This window comes from Polyodon spathula, chromosome 49 (genome assembly GCF_017654505.1).
Source record: "Polyodon spathula isolate WHYD16114869_AA chromosome 49, ASM1765450v1, whole genome shotgun sequence".
NCBI lineage: Eukaryota > Metazoa > Chordata > Actinopteri > Acipenseriformes > Polyodontidae > Polyodon > Polyodon spathula.
The window spans coordinates 166,504-192,759 of record NC_054582.1 but is presented as its reverse complement, the minus strand read 5'-3'; the positions used below and the strand labels follow the sequence as shown (position 1 = coordinate 192,759).

At 53.0% G+C, this 26,256-nt stretch overlaps 1 protein-coding gene across 2 annotated transcripts in view; it reads right to left on the bottom strand.

The window, feature by feature from the left end:
• Positions 1-909: 909 nt before the first annotated feature.
• The window catches only part of pnpla7b (patatin-like phospholipase domain containing 7b), a 29,740-nt gene continuing 4,393 nt past the window's right edge, over positions 910-26,256 (bottom strand). Inside the window, exons 8-36 of one of the 2 annotated variants that reach the window (XM_041238520.1) lie at positions 26,042-26,201; positions 25,873-25,953; positions 24,926-25,054; positions 24,737-24,817; positions 22,885-23,035; positions 22,581-22,664; positions 22,391-22,491; positions 21,637-21,792; positions 19,952-20,029; positions 18,683-18,888; positions 18,346-18,477; positions 17,647-17,770; positions 16,095-16,208; positions 14,800-14,875; positions 14,508-14,657; positions 11,920-11,983; positions 10,669-10,837; positions 10,396-10,578; positions 9,912-10,030; positions 7,070-7,226; positions 6,500-6,616; positions 6,096-6,165; positions 5,570-5,686; positions 5,256-5,404; positions 4,962-5,114; positions 4,434-4,550; positions 3,981-4,065; positions 3,045-3,163; positions 910-2,714 (exon numbers count right to left, since the gene is read on the bottom strand). In XM_041238520.1, the coding sequence (XP_041094454.1) occupies positions 2,649-2,714; positions 3,045-3,163; positions 3,981-4,065; positions 4,434-4,550; positions 4,962-5,114; positions 5,256-5,404; positions 5,570-5,686; positions 6,096-6,165; positions 6,500-6,616; positions 7,070-7,226; positions 9,912-10,030; positions 10,396-10,578; positions 10,669-10,837; positions 11,920-11,983; positions 14,508-14,657; positions 14,800-14,875; positions 16,095-16,208; positions 17,647-17,770; positions 18,346-18,477; positions 18,683-18,888; positions 19,952-20,029; positions 21,637-21,792; positions 22,391-22,491; positions 22,581-22,664; positions 22,885-23,035; positions 24,737-24,817; positions 24,926-25,054; positions 25,873-25,953; positions 26,042-26,201 (3,508 nt within the window). In that variant the 3' untranslated portion in view covers positions 910-2,648. The remainder of the gene's footprint in view (positions 2,715-3,044; positions 3,164-3,980; positions 4,066-4,433; positions 4,551-4,961; positions 5,115-5,255; positions 5,405-5,569; positions 5,687-6,095; positions 6,166-6,499; positions 6,617-7,069; positions 7,227-9,911; positions 10,031-10,395; positions 10,579-10,668; positions 10,838-11,919; positions 11,984-14,507; positions 14,658-14,799; positions 14,876-16,094; positions 16,209-17,646; positions 17,771-18,345; positions 18,478-18,682; positions 18,889-19,951; positions 20,030-21,636; positions 21,793-22,390; positions 22,492-22,580; positions 22,665-22,884; positions 23,036-24,736; positions 24,818-24,925; positions 25,055-25,872; positions 25,954-26,041; positions 26,202-26,256) is intronic. The other variant, XM_041238522.1, reaches the window with a different exon arrangement.

Genomic DNA, 26,256 nt, shown 5'->3' with positions numbered 1-26,256 from the left:
GCACTGAGCTGGAAGTGTGCAGGAGTTATAAATACCACAGTGTCAGGAGCGCTTCACAGGAGTTATAAATACCAGGGTAATGAGAGTTTGAGGTCACAGTGACGCTCACAGGCTGGTTTGAAGGGCGAGGAAGTGTGTGTGTGTGCATATCTCATTGAGAGTGTGTTTTCTGGGTGTGTTATCAATGTGTGTGTGTGTATCATTGAGAGCGTTTTCAGGGTGTGTGTATCATTGAGAGTGTGTTATCAGGGTTTGTGTGTGTGTATCATTGAGAGTGTATTATCTGTGTGTGTGTGTATCAGTGAGAGTGTTTTCAGGGTGTGTGTGTGGGTGTGTGTGTATATCATTGAGAGTGTGTGTTCAGGGTGTGTGTGCACATCAAGGCCCCTCCACACTTTGTGTTTATTTTAGAAGCTCACAGCTCCAGCGCTGTGTGCGACGCAGAGCGCAATCTCTTTCAGCAGCTCTGAAAACACTGTAGATATAAATAGCGGCAGGTCTTCATCACGCTCCTGTTCCTGCTGCTCCTCCTCGGCTGACTCCTGTTTCACTCTGCAATGAGAGCTTGCTGAGAATGCAGCTAGCGGCAGGTCTTCATCACGCTCCTGTTCCTGCTGCTCCTCCTCGGCTGACTCCTGTTTCACTCTGCAATGAGAGCTTGCTGAGAATGGAGCTAGCGGCAGGTCTTCATCACGCTCCTGTTCCTGCTGCTCCTCCTCGGCTGACTCCTGTTTCACTCTGCAATGAGAGCTTGCTGAGAACGGAGCTAGCGGCAGGACAGCCTTGCACTGGAGTTTCTACAGACATACAGACTCACAGGAGGCTTTGCATTGACATCATTGAAAAAAATCCAATGACATACATTATAAAAGGGGCTGGTTTTATGCCATCTCAATTTCATGGAAAAGCTTGTCTTTTCATTGATTTATATAGGAAAGTAAAGTCTTTGAAAATAAAGGAACAGGAACATCACATTGATTAGTATGGTCCAGTTTCAGATAGAGCAGCATTGACAGACACAGGCTTGAAATGTTAGCAGATCAGTCCTTCTCAATCAGATACACGTTATTACAGTCAAAATAATGACAATATCATCATCAGATTTACTACAGTGATTCGAATAACACTGCTACTCCTACAGTGAAACGATACGATTCAGAGAATGCTCCCTCCCTCTGAACTAACAGCACTGTTCTGCTGATAAGCTTAGGCACAGTGTGGTTTGTAAAACCGCTCACTTCGAACGTGTTGATGAGTTCTCTTCAAACTGAACCCTGTGCTACTCGGTGACCGATCGTGTGCAACACTGTACAAAATCAAAGCCCTATTCCCACGGAGTGAGCTAGCCTGCCTGCCTGCCTGCCTGCCTACCTGCCTGCCTGCCTGCCTGCCGCCTTGATTGTTTGCCTGCCTGCTTGCTTTTTCTTTCTTTCTTTTTGGCTTCTCCGAGTGCTCGTGCCCTTTCGCTCACACCATTCCTGGAGAGATGATCAGACTAACAGCTGTCTCTGTACAGAAAGCCATGTGCTCTGGTAGTAGCTGGGCTATGATGAAAAGTGCCACTCCCTGGAGTGGTGAAAGAGAGCTCTGTAAACGCGAGGCGCACTCAAGCCTGTTCCATGATTCTTTAACACTTCCTGACCGCTCATAAAGCAGCAGCAGGGCTCTCTGCTCACACACAGCACAGTCGCACAGGGCTGCAGGTTTGTGACAAGGCAGAGCGACTCAAAAAATACAAACACAAACAATAACAAGCACCCGCGTGCAGCGCTGGCACGGCTCATACCCGCAGAGCTACACTGGCACCACTCTAGCGCTGCTCTCTGCCACGCTGTCCTGCCTCAGGTCTGTAGTAACACCTTTCATTAAACACTTGCACAAAGCGAGTCACTGCAGCGCCGCTCTGAAGGGGAGGCTAGCATGGGTTTGACAGAGGAGGGAACCGGGCAGTGCTGCTCTCATTCACAACATGTCCACACTGCTGTCCCTGCTCTCTGCAAAGGGAGGGCACTTGAAGGCACGCTGCCTCAACTCAAAGGCAGTGAATCCGTTTCGTGCTGATTTTTCTTTAAGCTGATCTTGATCTGATCCCAAGCTGCCTGGCTCTTGTCGCTCCAGCCCATCCTGCTGCGTTTAAAATAACTAGATGACTCTTGAGCGGATCACACTATAACGTTAATATACGCTGCATCCCGGAAAGCCTGAGTGTTTTTCATGTTTGTAATTACATTGTTTCAGTGTTCGATGTGCAGGGAATAAAAGTTGCCACTGACAACTCCTTTGCACCAGAAAGCACTGCAGATTGAAATTTGGGACGAGTGTTTTGAAGAACATTGCTGGAGTGGACTGGAGAGAGGAGAGTCAGGCAGCCTGGCAGCTGAATCAGACTCATTTCTTACAGGCACAATAAAAAATAACAAGAATTAAAAAAGCATCTTTTTTTTCCTTAAAGTCAGGGCTGCAGCCAGTTCTCTGGAGAATTTGCTCAAAGCGCTGAGGTCTGTTCACTGGGCTCGGTTTGAAACTGTTCTGGATTGGTGTCTGTTCTTGAAGGCTGCCCGGCGTACAGAGAGAGACGGTCTGAGCGTTCGGATTGGCACACACACACACACACGTAATACTCCTCCAGCCCCACGGGGGGCGCTGTGCTAATGAGCACTGCCCGCCGCGGACTGTCTCGTGACTCGGCGGTGTCGCAGCTCCATCTCCTCGTCCTGAAAAAAAAAAAAAAAAAAGTGTTTTGCAGACCTGGAGAAGCACAGCGCTGCCTCGCTATTGAACAGTTCAGTAAACCCCTTGGATTCACTGACAGTGAGATCACGTACTGTACTTTACTGTAGAAGAGCCTGCATTCAGTATTTCACACACTGCTTCATCAGCACGTCAGCGCTGTATGCAGGCTCCTGCCTTGCAATAACACAAGACTTTGTGTTCGATAACAGACCAGTGTTTTCTTTCTTTCTTTTTCACAGGGGACACACAGGAGCCTGGCCTGGTCTGTTCATCGTGCTGATGAGATCACAGAGGCGGTGGGCGTGGCTCACCGTGTCACATGTCTCTTCCTCCTCCTCCGTGTGCTCGCTGTTCTGATTGGACGGCTTGAACTCCCCCCTCAACACCTCAGTCGATTCCTCCTCGTAGTCAGTCTGGTAATCGGACTCATCTGGAGAGGAAAGAGTCCAGTTCAACTCGAGCAGAAATACGACAAGAAACTGAACACATGGAATGACATCAGCGACGAGAAATACGACAAGAAACTGAACACATGGAATGACATCAGCGACGAGAAATACGACAAGAAACTGAACACATGGAATGACATCAGCGACGAGAAATACGACAAGAAACTGAACACATGGAATGACATCAGCGACGAGAAATACGACAAGAAACTGAACACATGGAATGACATCAGCGACGAGAAATATGACAAGAAACTGAACACATGGAATGACATCAGCGACGAGAAATATGACAAGAAACTGAACACATGGAATGACATCAGCGACGAGAAATACGACAAGAAACTGAACACATGGAATGACATCAGCTATGAGTATCAGAAATACTACAAGACATGAAACACACTGCATGACAAATGTTTCCACTAGAAGTATTAGTATTTCTAGAATGTTTTCTAGTTCTGGATGAAATATAATTTCTCCAGCACTTTGGCTACACCTGCACACAGGCTCCCTGCAGTAACACACACTCAGCAGCAGGGAGAGCCAAGGAGCCCTGGAACCAAACCCACCCCAGAACGCGTGCGCGTCTGTCAGCATGTGAACACAAACCCCGCTCAGCGGCACTGCGGTAAAACCACTTTCCACCGAGACAGACTTCTGCTTGAAAAGCTTGTCAGTGCAATGTATTGCGTTTCCTGTCGTGTTTCTAAATGCTTCTCCAGCCTCGCTGAGTGTCTCTCAGCTCCGCAGCACGACTTCCTCTCTGGTCGCTGTCAGAGCGGGCGCAGCACTCACCATCCACCACGGCGGGTTTGACCGACTCAATTCGGGACACGATCTCAGCCAGGTCCGTGAAGGAGGCGTTGGGACAGGTCACCACCTGCAGTGCATCGGATCAGGCAGAGAGGCAACCGTTAGTCAAGGATCGACACGGCTTTTCATTCGCAGTGAAACACACATTCAAACCAGAGGTCTGTTCACAATAACGTTTTCAATCCATTCTATTACTATGTATACCATACACACGTTTTCAGTTGCGTTTTTATAAAGAGTCTCCCTTTCTCTTCTTGCTGAATGAATAATAAAGTGTTCAATAGACTGATTATTGATGATTACTACCGCTATAATCAATACTAGGAAACTGCTTGCTGACTGCACCTCTAGCGGGAGCCTGCAGGGACAGTGCCAGTTTAAACGTGTTTGCGTTTCAATCCCCCCACACTGTGGAGCCACGCCTTGCTCACTCACGTCAGAGGCCTTGCTCTTGTGGAACTCCTCCTGGTGTCGGTCCTTCAGCATCTTGTCAACCACCCCGCTGCGGCACCACACATCAAACAGAGTCTTCCCGTGCTGGTACCCCACCTCCTGACAGACACAAACACACAGACAGAGGGAACACCTTCACTACGGGGATGGCAAGGAGGCTCCTACTGCATAGCAGCTTCACCCATTCCAGGGTTTACTGCGAGCTTGACCAGCCCGCAGTGTGGCTAGGTAACAAGCTCAGGTGTGTCTGATGAAGCACACTCTTTAGGACTGTGAAGGCACAGTGCAGGGATGGAAAGAAGACTCCTGTTGCAGAGAGGTCTGATCCCTGCCTGGTGCTTCTTGTTTAATAAAGCACATGTACCTTGTTATCTATACCCCTGTGGTAAATCAGGCTGGTAGTAAAAGCAGGAATGAACCACACTGCTATGCAATGGGAGTCTCGTTTCCCATCCCTCCATGAACACGGTTCAGTTCCAACCCCACCTCCTGGCCGACAGACAGACTCACCAGGATCTCGTTGAACTTGCCGAAGTCCAGAGTGCCGTAGCGGTCAATGGGCGGTCGGATATACTCGCAGTACTCGCTGCTCCTCACCATCTCCAGCTGCCTGACGCAGCACACGTAGGCCAGCCGCGTCTGGATCTCAGCCATGTCCAGCACCTGCACAGAGTCACGACACCATCGGACAGGCTCCTCTGGAGATACGCCCGCTGTGCCGCAGCACTTCTGCACGTCTGCCGCGTTGTGTTTGGTCTTGTAAAATCGGATTGGTTAGTAAGGATCAGAGCCACGCCCCCTCACCTTGACCTTCTCACCCAGCGGGTTCCAGCGTTTCCACAGCAGCCACCAGCCCGACAGCGAGTCCCCGTAGTTTGTGAGGTCCGTCTCGTCCTGGCTGCCCACGTCAATGGCAATCACCACCTTCGCACCCATGGACCGCGCCACGTCCGCTGAGGGGGGGGATACAGCAGTAAGACACGGAGATCTCATTTCAACAGAGCTTGACTTTCAATGTGACTCGCAGACTCGCTCGCAGCCAGTCTGCACAGAGTGTCAGGTGCAGGAGCGGCCAGTCTGTACAGAGAGTGTCAGGTGCGGGAGCAGCCAGCTCTCACCTGGCAGGTTGTTGATGTAGCCCCCGTCCATCAGCAGGTGTCCGTCTTTGGGGTCACACAGGGGGGGCAGGTACCCCGAGAGGGACATGCTGGCACGAACATACCGCCACAGCGAGCCTGGGAGAGAGGGAGCGGGGAGAGAGTTTAATTCACGTTTTATGTGGGGGGGGGGGGGGGGGGGGGGGACTGCTACAGACGTTACATATCCCCCATTTAAAAAAAAAAAACGATCGATCCCGACAGCAGCACATCCCGTAGCGCTGGAAAACACTTTACCATTTCTTTCTGTAACACACGTGACAGCTGGCTCTGTCTGGCACGCTGAACAAACACAACACACACTACTGAAACAGCTCTACAAAACATGCACTGAAACAGCCCATTAACCATTAAAACAAGGCCCTTTGTGTTCCAAAGTTCAGCACAAGCAGGCTCGGACAATGCAGGGGCCCCGGGCTGCTGCCTGCAGGTTCACTCTGTGTGAGGGCTCCCAGCTGGAGCAAGTCCTGCCCCTGCCCTCACTCACCATCTGTGTGGACCCGCATGGCCGAGGCGGTGATGTCAGTGGTGATGTTGAAATAGGGGATCCACAGGTCCTGCAGGGTATCAGAAACAACAGAGACAGAAATCAGACTCCCTCCCCATTGCACAGCACTGCGATGCATGTACTGGTTTAATAAGACACACCGGAGCTATCCTAGACACTAATCAATAATCAAGCATGCAGCAAAACCTGGAATGGATGAAACTGGAGAGTGAGAACGTGAGAGTGCGTGCTGGGGTGAGAGATCCTGAGAGTGCGTGTCTGGGGAGCGAGAGCGTGCGTGTCTGGGGAGCGAGAGCGTGCGTGTCTGGGGAGCGAGAGCGTGCGTGTCTGGGGAGCGAGAGCGTGCGTGTCTGGGGAGCGAGAGCGTGCGTGTCTGGACTCACCTCGATCTGCTTGCTCTTGAAGATGCTGCTGAGGCCGGAGTTGAAGGCGGCCCCACTGAACATGGAGGTGATTGGGTAGGTCAGGTCCAGCACCTTCTTGAACCAAGACGTCATCTCCTGCAGGCGAGAGAGAGATGACTGAAGTCACCACCAGCTTACTGCTTGTGGTCTGGTTAATAGGGGTAATGAGTCTTGTGTTTGAATAATGATTTCTGTGTGTGTGTTTTATACAGCTGCACTGTATCACGTTCTAACAAACGGCTTCCTGTAATGAAAGTGGTTGTGCTGTAGATGACTCCCGGGACGTCCTTGGAAATAAGAGGCCCCTCACTCAACGGGACCCCCACCCCACCTCCAGCTTACTCATATAAATACATGAGAAACTGTGACCCTTACAAGAACACACAGTACCGACTAATCAATGAAATACATAAATTAATAAATATTATCCACAGTCTGGACCATTGCAACCCCCTTCCCCGCTTTCCTTCAGACACTAAGTCCTCACAAGAGTCCACTTCTCCCAGTCCCCACTCTCCCAGTGCCCTCTCTCCCAGACCCAGTCCTCACCATTGCCCACTCCCGTGCTCGGATCCTCATGCGATTGAAGCTCCTCTCCTCTGCATACAGGGCGCCCATGAAGGAGCCGATGGAGGTCCCGCCCACCAGGTCTATGGGAATGCCAGCCTCAGTCATCGCCCGGATAATACCCACCTGTGAGCAGCCCCTGCCAGCCGAACACAGAGGAGACAACAAGTGAACCACTGGGGCCGAGAGCAGCTAATATAATACAGACTGGTGTAGAGAACTCAGTGCTGTCATCTGAGAGCAGCTAATATAACACAGACTAGTGCAGAGAACTCAGTGCTGTCATCTGAGAGCAGCTAATATAACACAGACTAGTGCAGAGAACTCAGTGCTGTCATCTGAGAGCAGCTAATATAACACAGACTAGTCAGAGAACTCAGTGCTGTCATCTGAGAGCAGCTAATATAACACAGACTAGTGCAGAGAACTCAGTGCTGTCATCTGAGAGCAGCTAATATAACACAGACTAGTGCAGAGAACTCAGTGCTGTCATCTGAGAGCAGCTAATATAACACAGACTAGTGCAGAGAACTCAGTGCTGTCATCTGAGAGCAGCTAATATAACACAGACTAGTGCAGAGAACTCCGTGCTGTCATCTGAGAGCAGCTAATACAACACAGACTAGTGCAGAGAACTCCGTGCTGTACTGGGGATCTGAGAGCAGCTAATATAACACAGAGCTCAGTGCTGTGGATTCAATACAGGTTGGAGAGTGAGGGTTAGCCTGAGATAACCTTATGATCTGCCTGCAGTAACAGCACTAAGTGTCATTGTTCCTCTTCTGTGGTAACGCAGTAGGAAGCAAGGTCACAGAAATAAGCTCACTCTGGAAGAGGAACGGTGGCGCACAGACATGGCATCTGCTGGGGGGTGACTGAGTCCAGCCTGGCCCACTCACAACACATCCAAAAGCAATGGGACAGGCCAGCTGCTCCGTGCAGAGACAGCGTTTCACATCCCTTCACCCTCCCCTCCCCAGCCTGTCAAAGAGATTCATATCCAGCACACAGACCGACGCGCTGACAAACTAGCTGTCAGCCAAGGAGATCGATCCTGACATCGACATAATGCCTTCACACGGGAGCAGAGCAAGAAAAAACACACTGAAGAAAGAGAACATCAGCTGGCTTTAATATTGAATTAGCTGGCTCACAGATCAGCAGCACTGAGCTCTCTATACTAGACTGTATCGAACTCGCTGGCTCTCAGATCAGCAGCACTGAGCTCTCTATACTAGACTGTATCGAACTCGCTGGCTCTCAGATCAGCAGCACTGAGCTCTCTACACTAGACTGTATCGAACTCGCTGGCTCTCAGATCAGCAGCACTGAGCTCTCTATACTAGACTGTATCGAACTCGCTGGCTCTCAGATCAGCAGCACTGAGCTCTCTATACTAGACTGTATCGAACTCGCTGGCTCTCAGATCAGCAGCACTGAGCTCTCTATACTAGACTGTATCGAACTCGCTGGCTCTCAGATCAGCAGCACTGAGCTCTCTATACTAGACTGTATCGAACTCGCTGGCTCTCAGATCAGCAGCACTGAGCTCTCTATACTAGACTGTATCGAACTCGCTGGCTCTCAGATCAGCAGCACTGAGCTCTCTATACTAGACTGTATCGAACTCGCTGGCTCTCAGATCAGCAGCACTGAGCTCTCTATACTAGACTGTATCGAACTCGCTGGCTCTCAGATCAGCAGCACTGAGCTCTCTATACTAGACTGTATCGAACTCGCTGGCTCTCAGATCAGCAGCACTGAGCTCTCTATACTAGACTGTATTGAATTAGCTGGCTCTCTGAGTACTGAGGATCTGTCTCCAGGTTAGGATGACGTGTGTACTTTCTCACTTTTCACTAAAACAAAACTAAACTAAAAACTCTGGACTCTAGCGGAGGCTAACAAGTTCAAACACTGCGTTCACAAAACAAAAAGACAGAGAGAAAGCCCCAGGGAGCGTTCACAAAACAAAAAGACAGAGAGAAAGCCCCAGGGAGGTGTGTAGAGAGAGAGAGAGAGAGAGAGAGAGAAAGAGAGAGATTTCTACAATGCATCAGTGCTTTGAAGTTGGCCAGCCCAGTGCAGCTTCAGAACAGAGGGAGAGATAAAATGTCACAGCCGACATTTCCCAGGGAGATGAAACGCAGCAAGTCGACCGTGAGAGGAGCACGGTGCCGACAGCAAGCCCAGCGACAGCCCTGGAGGACAAGCAAAAGAGGAGTGCCTGGGACACACAGGGGGCTGCCACTCTGCTCTACAGGGGCAATGCCTGGGACACACAGGGGATGTCACTCTGCTCTACAGGGGCAGTGCCTGGGACACACAGGGGGCTGTCACTCTGCTCTACAGGGGCAGTGCCTGGGACACACAGGGGGCTGTCTCCCTGCTGGGCAGTGCCTGGGACACACAGGTGCATTCCCCCTGCTGCTGCGACTCTATTGATGTCTGCCCATGGAACAAAAGCCGAAAGCAGGGTTGCTAATCTGTGTGTGTCTCTGCTGTTTATAGAACACAGAATTATCATTACTGTCAGCCCCGTGAAGGAGGCACAGCATGCAGCTGCCAGCGCTGAAATAACACACGCTCCGTCAGGGCTTCAGCATGGAAAATAACACAGTGTCGTTCCTGTAAAAATAACTTAACCAACCAGTAATTTAATGTTGCATAACGTGTGGCCCCCGCCCGTGGGAGAGGCTGGTGCTCCAGCACCACTCTGCTCTTCACAGAGACACCAGGGCTGGATTTACTGCACAGGGCAAACTTCTTCAACAAGTGTATTCTCTGCGCGGGTCGCTATCTAAAAAGTGTGGCTAGGACTCACCTGGCTCCTCCGCCCCCCAGCACCAGCGCGATGGCATTCCCAGTCAGGACCCGCGCCAGCCGAGAGAAGTCCGAGTGCCGGTCTGGAGTCTTCTGGAAAACACGCTGGTACATCTCTCTCTGCGGGAGACAAGAGTCCCATCGTCATTTACAGTGCCACGAACCGTCGACCCTGCAATTCTGTGCTGCTGCTCCTCCCTGCTGGAACCCCCTTGTAAAGGAGATACAGTCCTGGTCGGGTTCAGGTTAGCTGCATAGCTCCAGACTGCACTGCTAGGGGCGGAGAAAGGCGTTCGATGTTGCATTTCAAAAAGTCTATCAGAGTTCTTCAGTGATTAGCGCTATACAGCTAGGCACTGTACTCGAGGTTAGCTGACTAGCAGACTAGTGCTACAGCGCTACTGAGACTAGCTGTATAGCCCCATGCTGTGTGCTGAGGGTCAGCTGTACTCAGAGCTGTGCTGAGAGCCCTGTATTGCTGGTACCAGTTTGGGCAGGCTCCGGTTTGAGAAGACACGGCGCGGGCAGTAGAGGTGCAGGTGTCGCGAGCACCAGCTGCGCATGTTCAGCCACTCCACGGTGCGGTAGGGGGCGGGGCCGTCCTCGCGGTGCAGCAGGATCAGCTGCTTCTGCGCACGCACAGCCGTGCTCTCCAGCATGCGCTCCAGCTGCACAAACGACAACAGAACGACAGAGATGAGCTGCACAATGCACTGAGACAGAGCCCCCCCCCCGCCCCTCCTCCTCCTCTCTCTCACCCCTCCCACAGTGGGCTCCTGGTCTCCCAGCCCCACAATGAGGATGCAGTCTGCCTGGCGGATGCAGCGCTGAGTCCAGGGGGTCAGGCTGCTGTCAGACTGGTACAGAACAATGCGGTGGATATCCTCCTGCTGCCCCAGCCAGCTCGAAAGGCGGTACTCGTGGACACTGCAGGAGACACACAAAGGCATGAGACACACAGACACAGACACACAAAGGCATGAGACACACAAACACAAACACACAGACACAAAGGCATGAGACACACACACACACAAGCACAAAGGCATGAGACGCACAGACACAAACACAAAGACACAGACACAGATACACAGACACAAAGGCATGAGACACACAACACACAAGCACAAAGGCATGAGACGCACAGACACAAACACAAACACACAGACACAAACACACAGACACAAAGGCATGAGACACACAAACACAAACACACAGACACAAAGGCATGAGACACAAACACACAGACACAAAGGCATGAGACACACAGACACAAACACAAAGGCACGAGACACACACACACAAACACAAAGGCACGAGACACACACACACACAAGCACAAAGGCATTAGACGCACAGACACAAACACAAAGGCACAAGACACAGATACACAGACACAAAGGCATGAGACACACAGACACAGAGGCACGAGACACACACACACAGACACAAAGGCACGAGACACACACACACAAAGGCATGAGACGCACAGCAATCATCCACAGCGCATTCCACACTCCACAGTACTGCACTTAGAAACACCGACAGAAACCACGCAGTCACTGAAAAAGACTTCTAGTGGCTGAAAAACAGACAAAGCCGCTGAAAGACTTTCAGCTAAGACGTTTGTCCTGGAGCTGGTTTAGTTTCCCTGGGTGTTTCTGAATTGAGTCTGTGTTACACAACTCTCTCCAGGCCTTTATTGCAAGCAGCTCCTGACTCGGTCCCTTCAACCTCCACAGAGTCACTTAACTAATTCAGGACCTGACTGAAACAAGACACACAATTCTGCTCCGCTGAACTAAAGAGAGTCTCTTCAAAAGAACAGCGTGATCAAAGAGCAGCAATCCGCTTCACATGAAGGACATCAGAGCAGCATCACGTCACAAAACACAGACCATCTCGACAACTTGAACCCGGAATTGAAAACTAATCTGGAGCAGTGAATTGAGGTTCGGTTGAAGCCGGATCAGAACCTCCAAATGGTACCGATTCACAGCGCTCATTACCTGTCCAGCGCTGCCGACCCCAGTCGCTGTTTGATGCTGTCACTGGTCAGCAATAATGTGGGACCTGGCAAAGAACAAACACAGTGTTAGACAGGCAGAGCTTTCCACTTCAGAGCACGACAGCCTGGCACTGCTCAAGAGGACTGGGAAGCACACTGCTCTTCACAAAGTGCTTCTCATCTCTCAGAACTAGCTCTGCAGTGTGCTTCTCATCTCTCAGAACTAGCTCTGCAGTGTGCAGTGTGCTTCTCATCTCTCAGAACTAGCTCTGCAGTGTGCAGTGTGCTTCTCATCTCTCAGAACTAGCTCTGCAGTGTGCAGTGTGCTTCTCATCTCTCAGAACTAGCTCTGCAGTGTGCAGTGTGCTTCTCATCTCTCAGAACTAGCCCTGCAGTGTGCAGTGTGCTTCTCATCTCTCAGAACTAGCTCTGCAGTGTGCAGTGTGCTTCTCATCTCTCAGAACTAGCTCTGCAGTGTGCAGTGTGCTTCTCATCTCTCAGAACTAGCTCTGCAGTGTGCAGTGTGCTTCTCATCTCTCAGAACTAGCTCTGCAGTGTGCTTCTCATCTCTCAGAACTAGCTCTGCAGTGTGCAGTGTGCTTCTCATCTCTCAGAACTAGCTCTGCAGTGTGCAGTGTGCTTCTCATCTCTCAGAACTAGCTCTGCAGTGTGCAGTGTGCTTCTCATCTCTCAGAACTAGCTCTGCAGTGTGCAGCTCTGCAGTGTGCTTCTCATCTCTCAGAACTAGCTCTGCAGTGTGCAGTGTGCTTCTCATCTCTCAGAACTAGCTCTGCAGTGTGCAGTGTGCTTCTCATCTCTCAGAACTAGCTCTGCAGTGTGCAGTGTGCTTCTCATCTCTCAGAACTAGCTCTGCAGTGTGCAGTGTGCTTCTCATCTCTCAGAACTAGCTCTGCAGTGTGCAGTGTGCTTCTCATCTCTCAGAACTAGCTCTGCAGTGTGCAGTGTGCTTCTCATCTCTCAGAACTAGCTCTGCAGTGTGCAGTGTGCTTCTCATCTCTCAGAACTAGCTCTGCTGCAGTGTGCTTCTCATCTCTCAGAACTAGCTCTGCAGTGTGCAGTGTGCTTCTCATCTCTCAGAACTAGCTCTGCAGTGTGCAGTGTGCTTCTCATCTCTCAGAACTAGCTCTGCAGTGTGCAGTGTGCTTCTCATCTCTCAGAACTAGCTCTGCAGTGTGCTTCTCATCTCTCAGAACTAGCTCTGCAGTGTGCTTCTCATCTCTCAGAACTAGCTCTGCAGTGTGCTTCTCATCTCTCAGAACTAGCTCTGCAGTGTGCAGTGTGCTTCTCATCTCTCAGAACTAGCTCTGCAGTGTGCTTCTCATCTCTCAGAACTAGCTCTGCAGTGTGCAGTGTGCTTCTCATCTCTCAGAACTAGCTCTGCAGTGTGCAGTGTGCTTCTCATCTCTCAGAACTAGCTCTGCAGTGTGCAGTGTGCTTCTCATCTCTCAGAACTAGCTCTGCAGTGTGCTTCTCATCTCTCAGAACTAGCTCTGCAGTGTGCTTCTCATCTCTCAGAACTAGCTCTGCAGTGTGCTTCTCATCTCTCAGAACTAGCTCTGCAGTGTGCAGAACTAGCTCTGCAGTGTGCTTCTCATCTCTCAGAACTAGCTCTGCAGTGTGCAGTGTGCTTCTCATCTCTCAGAACTAGCTCTGCAGTGTGCTTCTCATCTCTCAGAACTAGCTCTGCAGTGTGCTTCTCATCTCTCAGAACTAGCTCTGCAGTGTGCTTCTCATCTCTCAGAACTAGCTCTGCAGTGTGCAGTGTGCTTCTCATCTCTCAGAACTAGCTCTGCAGTGTGCAGTGTGCTTCTCATCTCTCAGAACTAGCTCTGCAGTGTGCAGTGTGCTTCTCATCTCTCAGAACTAGCTCTGCAGTGTGCAGTGTGCTTCTCATCTCTCAGAACTAGCTCTGCAGTGTGCAGTGTGCTTCTCATCTCTCAGAACTAGCCCTGCAGTGTGCAGTGTGCTTCTCATCTCTCAGAACTAGCTCTGCAGTGTGCTTCTCATCTCTCAGAACTAGCTCTGCAGTGTGCAGTGTGCTTCTCATCTCTCAGAACTAGCTCTGCAGTGTGCAGTGTGCTTCTCATCTCTCAGAACTAGCTCTGCAGTGTGCTTCTCATCTCTCTCACACTCTTGTAAAAGTGTAGCACACAGTGCATCTTGCCCGTTACGTGACTGAGTCCTGTTCCATGCACTACCAGCTGCACCCTGCCTGTGCCCTGTGATCCGCACACGGTTACTGTTACTGTCAGGGAGATGAACAGCTTAAAAAAACAACAACGACGCGTTTGAGAGAACGCCGGCAGCACTTGTGACACAAGCAGGCACCCAGAAACACCCACACAGAAACACAGACACAGAAACACAGATAACACACCCACACAGACACAAACACACACACACAGAAACACCAGGGCGGCCGCGAGTAATGGAGCCAGGATAATCATCAAGGACGCCCCTCGGACATCTCTCTCCTTTAACACACGTGTACGGAGAGACGAACACAAACGAAACGTCAGAGAGCGTGGCCGAGCGCTCTTCAGAGAGACGCAGGTAAGACTGACTGACCGATGGCCTCCAGGGCGTGCTGCAGCTCCAGCGTGAAGGCGGTCATCGGCACCTCCTCCGAGACGGGCAGGATGGTCACAGTGGAGAGGTTACTGGCCGGGTTCCCAGCATCCCACTTACTGCCAGAGCTGTGCAGACCCAGGCCACGAGCTGCAGGGAGGGAGACAGGCCATGAGGGGGCAGCAGAGAGAGATAGGGGCTGCTACACACCCTGAGACAGGCACGCGGTGGCGAGCAGGAGAGGCAGAGTCAGGGGGTTCTCTCACACACACCCCCTGCGGAGATCACCCACCTGACAGGGGCCCGCTGACTTGCTGCAGGTTACCAAGGATCTTCTGACCCAGCAGGTGAATGAGGCGCGTCACCACCTGAGGAGAGACAGAGAGGAGAGAGGAGAGGAGAGCGCAGGGGCAGCAGGAGCTGTGTGGACTGGGGGATGAGTCACCGCCTGCTGCCATGGCAACATCGGGGGATAAAAGGCAGCGCTGCACCCAACAGGGAGACGGCCTGGATCACAGGAGACTTCAAAACAACAACAAACAACAACCAGAGACACAAAGCAGCCATCAGCACAGGAACCAGACTGCAGTGTAACCCAGCCCGGGCCAACCCAGCAGAAACAAACTGCATCCCAGCACCGGTCTAGAGCACTGCAGCGGTCTATCAGCCAGCCTGAATCTACTAGAGCAGTGCGGCGGTCTATCAGCCAGCCTGAATCTACTAGAGCAGTGCGGCGGTCTATCAGCCAGCCTGAATCTACTAGAGCAGTGCAGCGGTCTATCAGCCTGAATCTACTAGAGCAGTGTAGCGGTCTATCAGCCTGAATCTACTAGAGCAGTGCGGCGGTCTATCAGCCAGCCTGAATCTACTAGAGCAGTGCGGCGGTCTATCAGCCAGCCTGAATCTACTAGAGCAGTGCAGCGGTCTATCAGCCTGAATCTACTAGAGCAGTGTAGCGGTCTATCAGCCTGAATCTACTAGAGCAGTGCGGCGGTCTATCAGCCAGCCTGAATCTACTAGAGCAGTGCAGCGGTCTATCAGCCAGCCTGCACTAGGCTGTAAAGCTGGCAAGCTGGCACGGTTCAGTTCATCTCTGAAATGTCTGATCCAGTTACTGGTGGCTGCTGGAGGGAGAGTCGACTCTGTTGCCTCTTCTGTTACCGTCACTTGCACTCTGCTGCCCTCAATAGGCCATCGCTCAGTACTGCATCTCAAACTCTTTAAAACAGGACTCCTGAGAACATGGTCACTTCAGCCTCGTCATGGAAACGGAAAAGCAATCCCATCAACGGCGCTCATAGCACAATGATTCCAGTATCGTTCGAAAAGGAATGAAACCAATCTTTCATCTTTTACTGGCATCATGCCCTAGGTGCAGTGTTTGCTGTGCTCAGAGCCTTTGTGAAGCAGGCTGTGTCTGATCTTTTACGAGAGAAGCCACAACAAACACTCAGTGTTCAATTTAGAGTTACTAAAAACATGCGAAGTTCAACGCAATCCGGTTCCAGCTGAGTTCCAGTGCAAACCCTTGACACTGAATGCAAGATGTCTCTGCAGGGGCGCTGCAGTGTGTCTCCGGGGCCTTACCTGCGGGTAGCGCCTCTTGATGGAGTTGAGCGCCCCCTCGGGCAGCTTGGCCAGCTCTGAGTCTCGCACCGCGTGGACCGTCGTGGCGCGGGGCTGATGGGTGAGAGCCTCGACCTGCACACAACACAGAGACACGGGAAGAGTGAGAGCAGAGAGAGAGAGGGGAGAGAGCACACACACGGAGAGTGAGAGCAGAGAGAGCACACGCATACACACACACGCACGGAGAGCGAGAGCAGAGAGAGAGGAGAGAGGGGAGAGCGCACACGCACGGAGAGTGAGAGCAAAGAGAGAGGAGAGAGGAGAGAGCGCACACACACACACACACACGCACAGAGAGAGAGGAGAGAGAGAGGAGAGAGGAGAGAGAGAGAGCACACGCACGCACGGAGAGTGAGAGCAGAGAGAGAGGAGAGAGCACACACACACGGTGAGTGAGAGCAGAGAGGGGGGAGAGGAGAGAGAGCACACACACACACGCACAGAGAGTGAGAGCAGAGAGAGAGGAGAGAGCACACACGCACGCACACACACACGCATGGAGAGTGACAGCAGTTAGAGACAGACTGTGCATGAGCACAAGATACAACAGACACAGCCCAAACATAATCCATACAAAAACTAAGCATTTTGAATTGGGATGTGCCAGGGCTTGGCGTGTAGACAGACAGCAAGGCCCAGCTGAGCAAATCACTGGTTTAAAACAATCCTTAAAACATGACGCCCACGACTAGCTGACAGCACACTGCACCCTCCCAGGACAGCAGGGTGAGGATTAAAACCTGCCTGGAAGCAATCAACAAGATACAACTGAGCAACAAACACCCCACCCCCTCCCCGGGGTTACCTCCTGAATCCCCTCTCTGAAATAATGAAGCCCTGCAAGGATTAGGAGCTGCTACCCCTGCAGCACTTGGAATCCAATCTAATCCCTTACAGGGGGATATATTCACAGTGACATTTAAAACTGAGGTAACCATGGCACCAGCAGGCTGGCATCAGGTTAGGCGCGCCACTGGGTAATTCTTAGCCCTGCCAGCGTCACAGGACAGGAATGGCACTCGAAAACCAATCACCGCGTCGCTGCCGACGTACCCACGGGCTAAATACAGCAGCACCCTGACGCTGCTGGAGCGAATGAAAACAGGACCACAGAGCACAGAGCTGGCTACTTCAGGCCTTAGAATACAAAACAGATGCTTAGCATCACTCTCGAATCTCCTGACTCGGATAGGGAAGAGGGAAGATACACACAGAGATACATGCTCTGATAAACCTTGTGTACGCAACACAAAATCAGAAATGTGCTCTGAACCTAAACCCCTCACAGCACACCATTTCAGTGAGATCACCACAGCCCTCACTCACCACTCCGATGAGGTCCCCGCGCCCGTACTCCCCAGCCCTCACTCACCACTCCGATGAGGTCCCCGCGCCCGTACTCCCCAGCCCTCACTCACCACTCCGATGAGGTCCCCGCGCCCGTACTCCCCAGCCCTCACTCACCACTCCGATGAGGTCCCCGCGCCCGTACTCCCCAGCCCTCACTCACCACTCCGATGAGGTCCCCGCGCCCGTACTCTCCAGCCAGCTCCTTCTTCCCGTCGTCCTGCATGACGACGGAGCGCAGCCGGCCGTTCAGCACGATGTAGGTGCAGTCAGACTTGTCGCCCTGCCTGCAGGGGGCAGCAAACACAGGCTTGAGAGGGACTCTGAACAACAAGGGGTGGGGCCTAAGCTTCAGCTGTCTATAGGGGTTGAGGCTACAGGTCGACAAGGGGAGTGGTCTGACCAAGACAGGGAGGAGCATCAACACAAGCTGTCAGGAAAGGGGTGGGGCCTAAGCGCAAAGAAAGACTGTCTGTCAGTGAGAAGCCCAATCAAAACAGGAGCAGGAGGGGCCTCAGCTGTGGCTGTCATGGAGGCAGGCGTTGTTACATCTCAATTAGAGGGGAGCGCAGCTGGTGTCAGTGCTGGTCTCCTGTGGTCTGCTATCTGGGTCAATCAGCAGTGAAGCTCACTCAAAGTCACAGATTACCAATTAGCAAGATGAAAAGCTCCAGCCGCTGCAGCAGTGAGTACCGGCAGCTGTGTCTCACCTCATTACAAGAGGAACTCATTTGAAAAGCACTCCGCTGCAGAGATGGGGTGAGGGGTGCACCACTCTCCTCTCTCCAGCAGGGGAGAAGACAGCAGCTCTGGGGCTGGTTCTAGAAGGACTGCAATGCTGTGCGCCAGGCTGCTAGCTCACCTGTAGACAGCCCTGCCTGCCTCCACTGCCATCCAGTCGAGAGCGAAGTCGATCTGCCGGACGAAGGGAGACATCCTCCTGACCACAGAGTGCGCCACACTCAGGACCACACCGGGCTCCTCGCGCATGATCCTGCAGGGTCACACGTCAGCATTAACACACTGCCACTGCACAGGGGGCCCCGGCTGACCCTCTCCAGCAAAGTTACCAAACCACACACACACACATAACAGAGACTGAAAAACCAGGCTGTTTCTTATTAGGAAGGTTTAAGATAAAAACGCAGCTTGTGCCACTCTGGAGCAAAGTGCTGTGAGAATGTAACGAAGGCACCCACTCGTAGAAGTGTGTCTTGGTGATGGAGAGGAAGCTGCAGTCGCGCTGCGCTCGCACGGTGAAGATGAGAGGCTCCCCGGTCAGCACCGCCAGCTGCCCCACCAGCTCCCCCGGGTGGGTGATGAACAGGCAGGTGTCCTCCTCGCGGTCGATCATGCGCTGGTACACGTGGAGCAGCCCCGAGATCACGAAGCGGATAGTCACGTCCTGCAGGGACCCCGAGACAGCACTGTCAGCACACAATCCATCTACTGCAGGGACCCCGAGACAGCACTGTCAGCACACAATCCACCTACTGCGGGGACCCCGAGACAGCACTGTCAGCACACAATCCACCTACTGCGGGGACCCCGAGACAGCACTGTCAGCACACAATCCACCTACTGCGGGGACCCCGAGACAGCACTGTCAGCACACAATCCACCTACTGCGGGGACCCCGAGACAGCACTGTCAGCACACAATCCACCTACTGCGGGGACCCCGAGACAGCACTGTCAGCACACAATCCACCTACTGCGGGGACCCCGAGACAGCACTGTCAGCACACAATCCATCTACTGCGGGGACCCCGAGACAGCACTGTCAGCACACAATCCACCTACTGCGGGGACCCCGAGACAGCACTGTCAGCACACAATCCACCTACTGCGGGGACCCCGAGACAGCACTGTCAGCACACAATCCACCTACTGCGGGGACCCCGAGACAGCACTGTCAGCACACAATCCACCTACTGCGGGGACCCCGAGACAGCACTGTCAGCACACAATCCACCTACTGCGGGGACCCCGAGACAGCACTGTCAGCACACAATCCACCTACTGCGGGGACCCCGAGACAGCACTGTCAGCACACAATCCACCTACTGCGGGGACCCCGAGACAGCACTGTCAGCACACAATCCACCTACTGCGGGGACCCCGAGACAGCACTGTCAGCACACAATCCACCTACTGCGGGGACCCCGAGACAGCACTGTCAGCACACAATCCACCTACTGCGGGGACCCCGAGACAGCACTGTCAGCACACAATCCACCTACTGCGGGGACCCCGAGACAGCACTGTCAGCACACAATCCACCTACTGCGGGGACCCCGAGACAGCACTGTCAGCACACAATACACAAGCCATCTAGCGTGCAGCATTACCTCCACGTCCGTCTCACCACTGCTTTTAATACAGCACGCAGGCACCAGGTGGGGCTATGCACTAGACACAACGCAGGTCTGCTAATTGTTTATAAAAAGGTAAGCAGCGCCCCCTCACCTGGTCTCCCTGCTGGGCCACGACTGTGCCAGCCTTCACCTGGTGCAGCGTCACCCTGCCATTCAGCAGACTGGGGTCCTACGAGACAGAGAGAGAGAGAGGCTGCTTCAGACAAACACAGGATGTTAGAAAACGAAGGGTTTGGTGCGAGTAAGGCTCCCGCTGCACAGCAGTTTGATTCACTCCTGGCTTCACTACGAGTCTAGTAAGACACACCTGAGCTTGCTACCTTTATGCTGGGGCTAATCAAGCTAACAGTCAAACCTGGATTGGGTGGCTCTGCTGTGCAACAGGAGTCTCATTCCCATCCCTGATGATGGGTTTTTATGGTTGGGATCGTTTGCTCTCTGGGCGCTGGTTTTAATTATCGCTGCCGTGAGTGACGGGAACAGGGAGGCGAGTAGAAATAATTCATTACCAGCAGGGCTGTCAGTAATTGCAGCTTTGGGAGCAAGAGAAGTGTGGAGGCTCACAGCAGCAGACAATGGAGCTGCCGTTTGAGTTACAAGACCAACTGCACCTCCACACAGCAGATCACAGCTGCACAGAGACACAGCGCAAGTGCAGTTAGCATTACAGACCTGCTACACACTGCCCGGCAGCATGGACTGGGATACTGCGAGATCAGAGGCTAACGCCTTTATAGAACAGAGCAGACCCTGACATTGACTGACTCAACCCTCTGAAATACCTTTCGAATATATTCTTCATATTGCTGAGATTTCTTTATAACGTAGAGCAGATCCTGATATTGATGTGACCCGGTCATCTGATAGTTATCTCTACGAGACAGAAACGGCATCACTCTGCAATTAGCTTCTTCATAAATGCAGTGACCAGGCGGCAGGGAGAAAGACCTCCAGTCTGCATTGCTGTTATCACTGGGTTTGGAATTTATGCCTCTAATTTGTTTGTGTTTTCCTCCCCCACACAGAACCAGTCTGCCTTTATCAGCAGAGACCTCGGAATCACAAGCAGCTTCTACTTTTCAATTGCTTTTCTGTCTCATTAGCATAGAAATGGAAGCAATCATTTCAACTCAGAAAGGTCTGGCCCTGCCCTGCATCAACCCCACATCGCCCACACAGGATGAATCACCAAGCTAACTGACTGGGGCACTGTGTCTGCTCTCAGGGCGGCTCTGTGTGTCTGCTCTCAGGGCGGCTCTGTGTGTCTCTGCTCTCAGGGCGGCTCTGTGTGTCTCTGCTCTCAGGGCGGCTCTCTGTGTGTCTGCTCTCGGGGCGGCTCTGTGTGTCTCTGCTCTCGGGGCGGCTCTCTGTGTCTCTGCTCTCGGGGCGGCTCTCTGCGTCTCTGCTCTCGGGGCGGCTCTCTGCGTCTCTGCTCTCGGGGCGGCTCTCTGTGTCTCTGCTCTCAGGGCGGCTCTCTGTGTCTCTGCTCTCAGGGCGGCTCTCTGTGTCTCTGCTCTCAGGGCGGCTCTCTGTGTCTCTGCTCTCAGGGCGGCTCTCTGTGTCTCTGCTCTCAGGGCGGCTCTCTGTGTCTCTGCTCTCAGGGCGGCTCTCTGTGTCTCTGCTCTCAGGGCGGCTCTCTGTGTCTCTGCTCTCAGGGCGGCTCTCTCTGTCTCTGCTCTCAGGGCGGCTCTCTGTGTCTCTGCTCTCAGGGCGGCTCTGTGTGTCACATGCAATGGGAGTCTTATTCCCATCACTGTGTGTGCGTGCGTGACTCACGTTGAGCTTCATGAGCCTCAGCAGGTCTGTCTTGGCTGCTTCAAAGACGGCGCTGACCTTGCTGGGGGGGACCTGGTCTGTGCGCTCTCCCCCCTCACTGTAGTGATACACAGCAGAGGGGGTCTCCTGCATCGTCACACTCTTCTTCAGGATCGACTGGGAGGGAGACACAGCACTCAGACAATACCCATAGAAAAGCACAGCGGCACGCAATACAGCACAGTGAAAGCATGGTAAAGCACAGCGGCACGTAATACAGCACAGTGAAAGCATGGTAAAGCACAGCGGCACGCAATACAGCACAGTGAAAGCATGGTAAAGCACAGCAACAAGTAATACAGCACAGTGAAAGCATGGTAAAAGACAGAAAAACAAAATCTTCATCAGATCTGAAGTGAAGAACTCGTCTGGGATGAGAACCCGAGACTGCCTGAACTCTTACAGCACCACGGGGCTCTGAAGAGGTTAAACAGAACTGGCTCTGCTGATCTCTTAGCGCTGGGGCAGCTTTTCTCTAAAGTCCCCGAGCTGCATCTCTGCTGAATTACCAATCTATCGAGAATTACAACGGGAAATCCTTTCTAGAACGGAGACCAGCACCGCGGGAATCTCAAGCATTAATAATAATAATAATAATAACTACTAAAGGTGCAAAACAGGAGTTTCTAACATTCAAACTGGGCTGTTCCTTTTCCTGGCTTCAGTTACATCGTTCAGCCACTTGGTGGCACTGTCCACTATTCAGAGATCCCACCTTGTGCGTGATGGCGATGGCGGACAGGTCCTCCAGAGCCCGGTTGACCCTCGCCCTCTCGTAGGCCATGTCCAGGTCCGACTTGCTGGAGGGAGAAGCACCTGGAACAGAACAGACAGGAGCGCGATTCAAAGAGGAGGGGGAAGGAAGAAGAGAGGAGGGAGGGGAGTGTAGGGAGCAGGGAGCATACCTGCTGGCTCCAGAGGCATGGACTGGGAGCGGCTCCTCCTGAAGTTAACCGACACGCTGTCTGAAGCAGAAACTTTCACCGGCTCTGAAATCAAGAAATTCATTTGAAAAATAAAATCTGAGTCGTGGACTATGAAGAATATTCCACTCAGAATCTCCACACTACAATGATTGAGACGGGTTGGATTAATGTGTTCTTGATCAATGACTCGGTAGGTATTGCAATAAGATCTAGGTGTACGATAGCCCTCTCCGGACGACGGGACGGCCCCTGGTCCCTCCCCCCCTCAGTTTGCTTTCCTGACCTGTCTCGCTGCTGCTCTCTCCTGGCCCCTCAGTGCTGGGGCTGGGCTCCTCCTCCAGGGCGGCAGTAGAGAGCTGCCTCCTCACTCCTCGCCCCGGGCTGCCTACTGCGATTACACTGGAGACAGAGACCAGCGGGATGGCCTGGCTCTCCTGGAGACACACCAAGAAGTTAGAACTCAACATACCTAAACAAAGACATTGCAGCTGATTACACAATGTTAATGCTAACTGGAATGGCTGTGCTGCACACTGCAATCAAGTTACCATTTGTCCTTCATCGCAGAGTGTGCAGGCAGGGCAGTGCGCAGTGTGCAGAGTACAGTGTGTGCAGGCAGGGCAGTGCGCAGTGTGCAGAGTACAGTGTGTGCAGGCAGGGCAGTGCGCAGAGTACAGTGTGTGCAGGCAGGGCAGTGTGCAGTGTGTGCAGAGTGCAGTGTGTGCAGGCAGGGCAGTGTGCAGTGTGAGTACAGTGTGTGCAGGCAGGGCAGTGCGCAGTGTGCAGAGTACAGTGTGTGCAGGCAGGGCAGTGCGCAGTGTGCAGAGTACAGTGTGTGCAGGCAGGGCAGTGCGCAGAGTACAGTGTGTGCAGGCAGGGCAGTGTGCAGTGTGTGCAGAGTGCAGTGTGTGCAGGCAGGGCAGTGTGCAGTGTGTGCAGAGCGCAGTGTGTGCAGGCAGGGCAGTGTGCAGAGTGTGTGCAGTGTGTGCAGGGTGCAGTGTGTACAGTGTGCAGGCAGGGCAGTGTGCAGAGTGTGTGCAGTGTGTGCAGTGTGTGCAGTGTGCAGAGTGTGCAGTGTGCAGAGTGTGCAGTGTGCAGTGCAGCAGTGTGCAGTGCAGTGTGCAGGGTGTGCAGTGTGCAGAGTGTGTGCAGGGAGTGCAGTGTGTACAGTGTGCAGGCAGGGCAGTGTGCAGTGTGTGCAGTGTGTGCAGGGAGTGCAGTGTGCAGAGTGTGTGCAGGGAGTGCAGTGTGTACAGTGTGCAGGCAGGGCAGTGTGCAGTGTGTGCAGTGTGTGCAGGGAGTGCAGTGTGCAGAGTGTGTGCAGGGAGTGCAGTGTGTACAGTGTGCAGAGTGTGTGCAGGGAGTGCAGTGTGCAGAGTGTGCAGGGAGTGCAGTGTGCAGAGTGTGTGCAGGGAGTGCAGTGTGTGCAGGGAGTGCAGTGTGCAGTGTGCAGAGTGTGAGTGCAGGCAGTGTGCAGTGTGCAGGCAGTGTGCAGTGTGTGCAGTGTGTGCAGGGAGTGCAGTGTGCAGAGTGTGTGCAGGGAGTGCAGTGTGTACAGTGTGCAGAGTGTGCAGGCAGGGCAGCGTGCAGAGTGTGTGCAGTGTGTGCAGTGTGTACAGTGTGCAGAGTGTGCAGGCAGGGCAGTGTGCAGAGTGTGTGCAGGGAGTGCAGTGTGTACAGTGTGCAGGCAGGGCAGTGTGTGCAGTGTGTGCAGTGTGTGCAGTGTGTGCAGGGAGTGCAGTGTGCAGAGTGTGTGCAGGGAGTGCAGTGTGTACAGTGTGCAGAGTGTGCAGGCAGGGCAGTGTGCAGAGTGTGTGCAGGGAGTGCAGTGTGTACAGTGTGCAGAGTGTGCAGGCAGGGCAGTGTGCAGAGTGTGTGCAGTGTGTGCAGTGTGTGCAGGTAGTGCAGTGTGCAGAGTGTGTGCAGGGAGTGCAGTGTGTACAGTGTGCAGAGTGTGCAGGCAGGGCAGTGTGCAGAGTGTGTGCAGGGAGTGCAGTGTGTACAGTGTGCAGGCAGGGCAGTGTGCAGTGTGTGCAGTGTGTGCAGGGAGTGCAGTGTGCAGAGTGTGTGCAGGGAGTGCAGTGTGTACAGTGTGCAGAGTGTGCAGGCAGGGCAGCGTGCATCGATGCTCTTACCGAGTTGAAGAGCTCAGTGGTCAGCCCCAGGTAGTTGTGAAGAGCCAGGAATGTGACTCTCTGCAGACGCACCATGATAATCTACAGGACAAGAGGACAGCAAGACCAGGGGGTCACACCTGCAATACTGGGGGTACAGCAGCACGGTTTCATTGCTAACTCCGCTCAGTTCAGCTCTGTGGACGGTACCTGGATGACTCGGACCAGTGTTTCGGGGTATTTCTCGAAGAGGGATTTGAAGGCGCTGGCGGGGAGGCGCAGGATCGTGGAGCGAGCGGCTGCACGGGCCGACACTGTCTTATAGGGGGCGGGGTAACCCTGGAACCCAGAGGAGAGAGAGGTTACCAGCAACACCAGCTCTGCAAGGACAGAGAAGCGGGTCAGAGGCTGTCTTAAACCAGAGCCCTCAGACTGGGATTTATAAAGAGAGCTGCTTTCCACCAGCCCTGAAGGGGTTAAAGCCGACATGCACAGAAAGTGGAGGCGCTTTGCTCCCTGCAGCTGTTAATCCATCAGATCTCACCGCACTTGATAACAAAGCAGGCTTGATAAAGCTCCCTCTGCTTTCATCAAACCCAGGCCAACCTTCTTCTCTCTCTTCTTTTTATTCATTTGTCAAAGTGTCATCGCGGCGGTCCTCCTGCAGAGCTGAGAAGTGTCACGCAGAGACAGGACGACCTTGGGTTTGAGACGAGCAGAGAGGCGCTGTCTGTCTTATCTCCTCACAGACACACACAACTGCTCCAGCTATCCCCCGAGCAGGGGCGCCGGGACGTGTCGAAGCCAACCAAAAAAAGCCTCTTTCAAAACGAGCAAGCAATTCTAGAGCAGCAGAGAGCAGGTACAAAACAGCAGGTCTGACTCGGATAATAAACTCGTCTCGACATCTCCTTAGGGTTTCTGTTTTAACACTTTCTATCCTGGACACAAACTCTCTTCTCTATCTATCTATCTATCTATCTCATGAAGCAGTGGAGTCTTCACTAAGCCCCCGCACACAGGATCACACGGAGCTGTGGAAGGTGCAAGCGAAGGCTGAGTTTAGGAGCCAGGTTTGCCCCTCAGGGAAGCAAACTGCAGGCTGCAGCGGCGGGACAGAGGGGAAGGAAAGGGCTTCGAGCAGCACAGACACTCACTGTGATGATGTCCAGGATGCTGAGCAGGCTGTGGACACTGTCCCCTGGGAGAACCTCCTTCACCACTGGCTCTGTCCCATCCTGGAGGAGAGAGAGGGAGTTTCTCAGCATAGTTTCAGACAGAGTGTTTCTCAGCATGGTTACACACACAGTGGCGTGTTTCTCTTACACTCTCCTGTATGCTGAGCTCCAGTCGCCCGTCCTGCACCACGTATATGCTGTCATCAGCCTCGCCCGGTCGGAACATGTGCTCTCCCTCGTGCAGCTGAACGAACACCATGTGCTTACACAGCTCCAGGAAGAGCGGCTTCTCAAAGTGCCCCAGCACCCTGCGCACACACACAAGAGCATTAGCACTGCCATCATCATCATCATCATCACAAG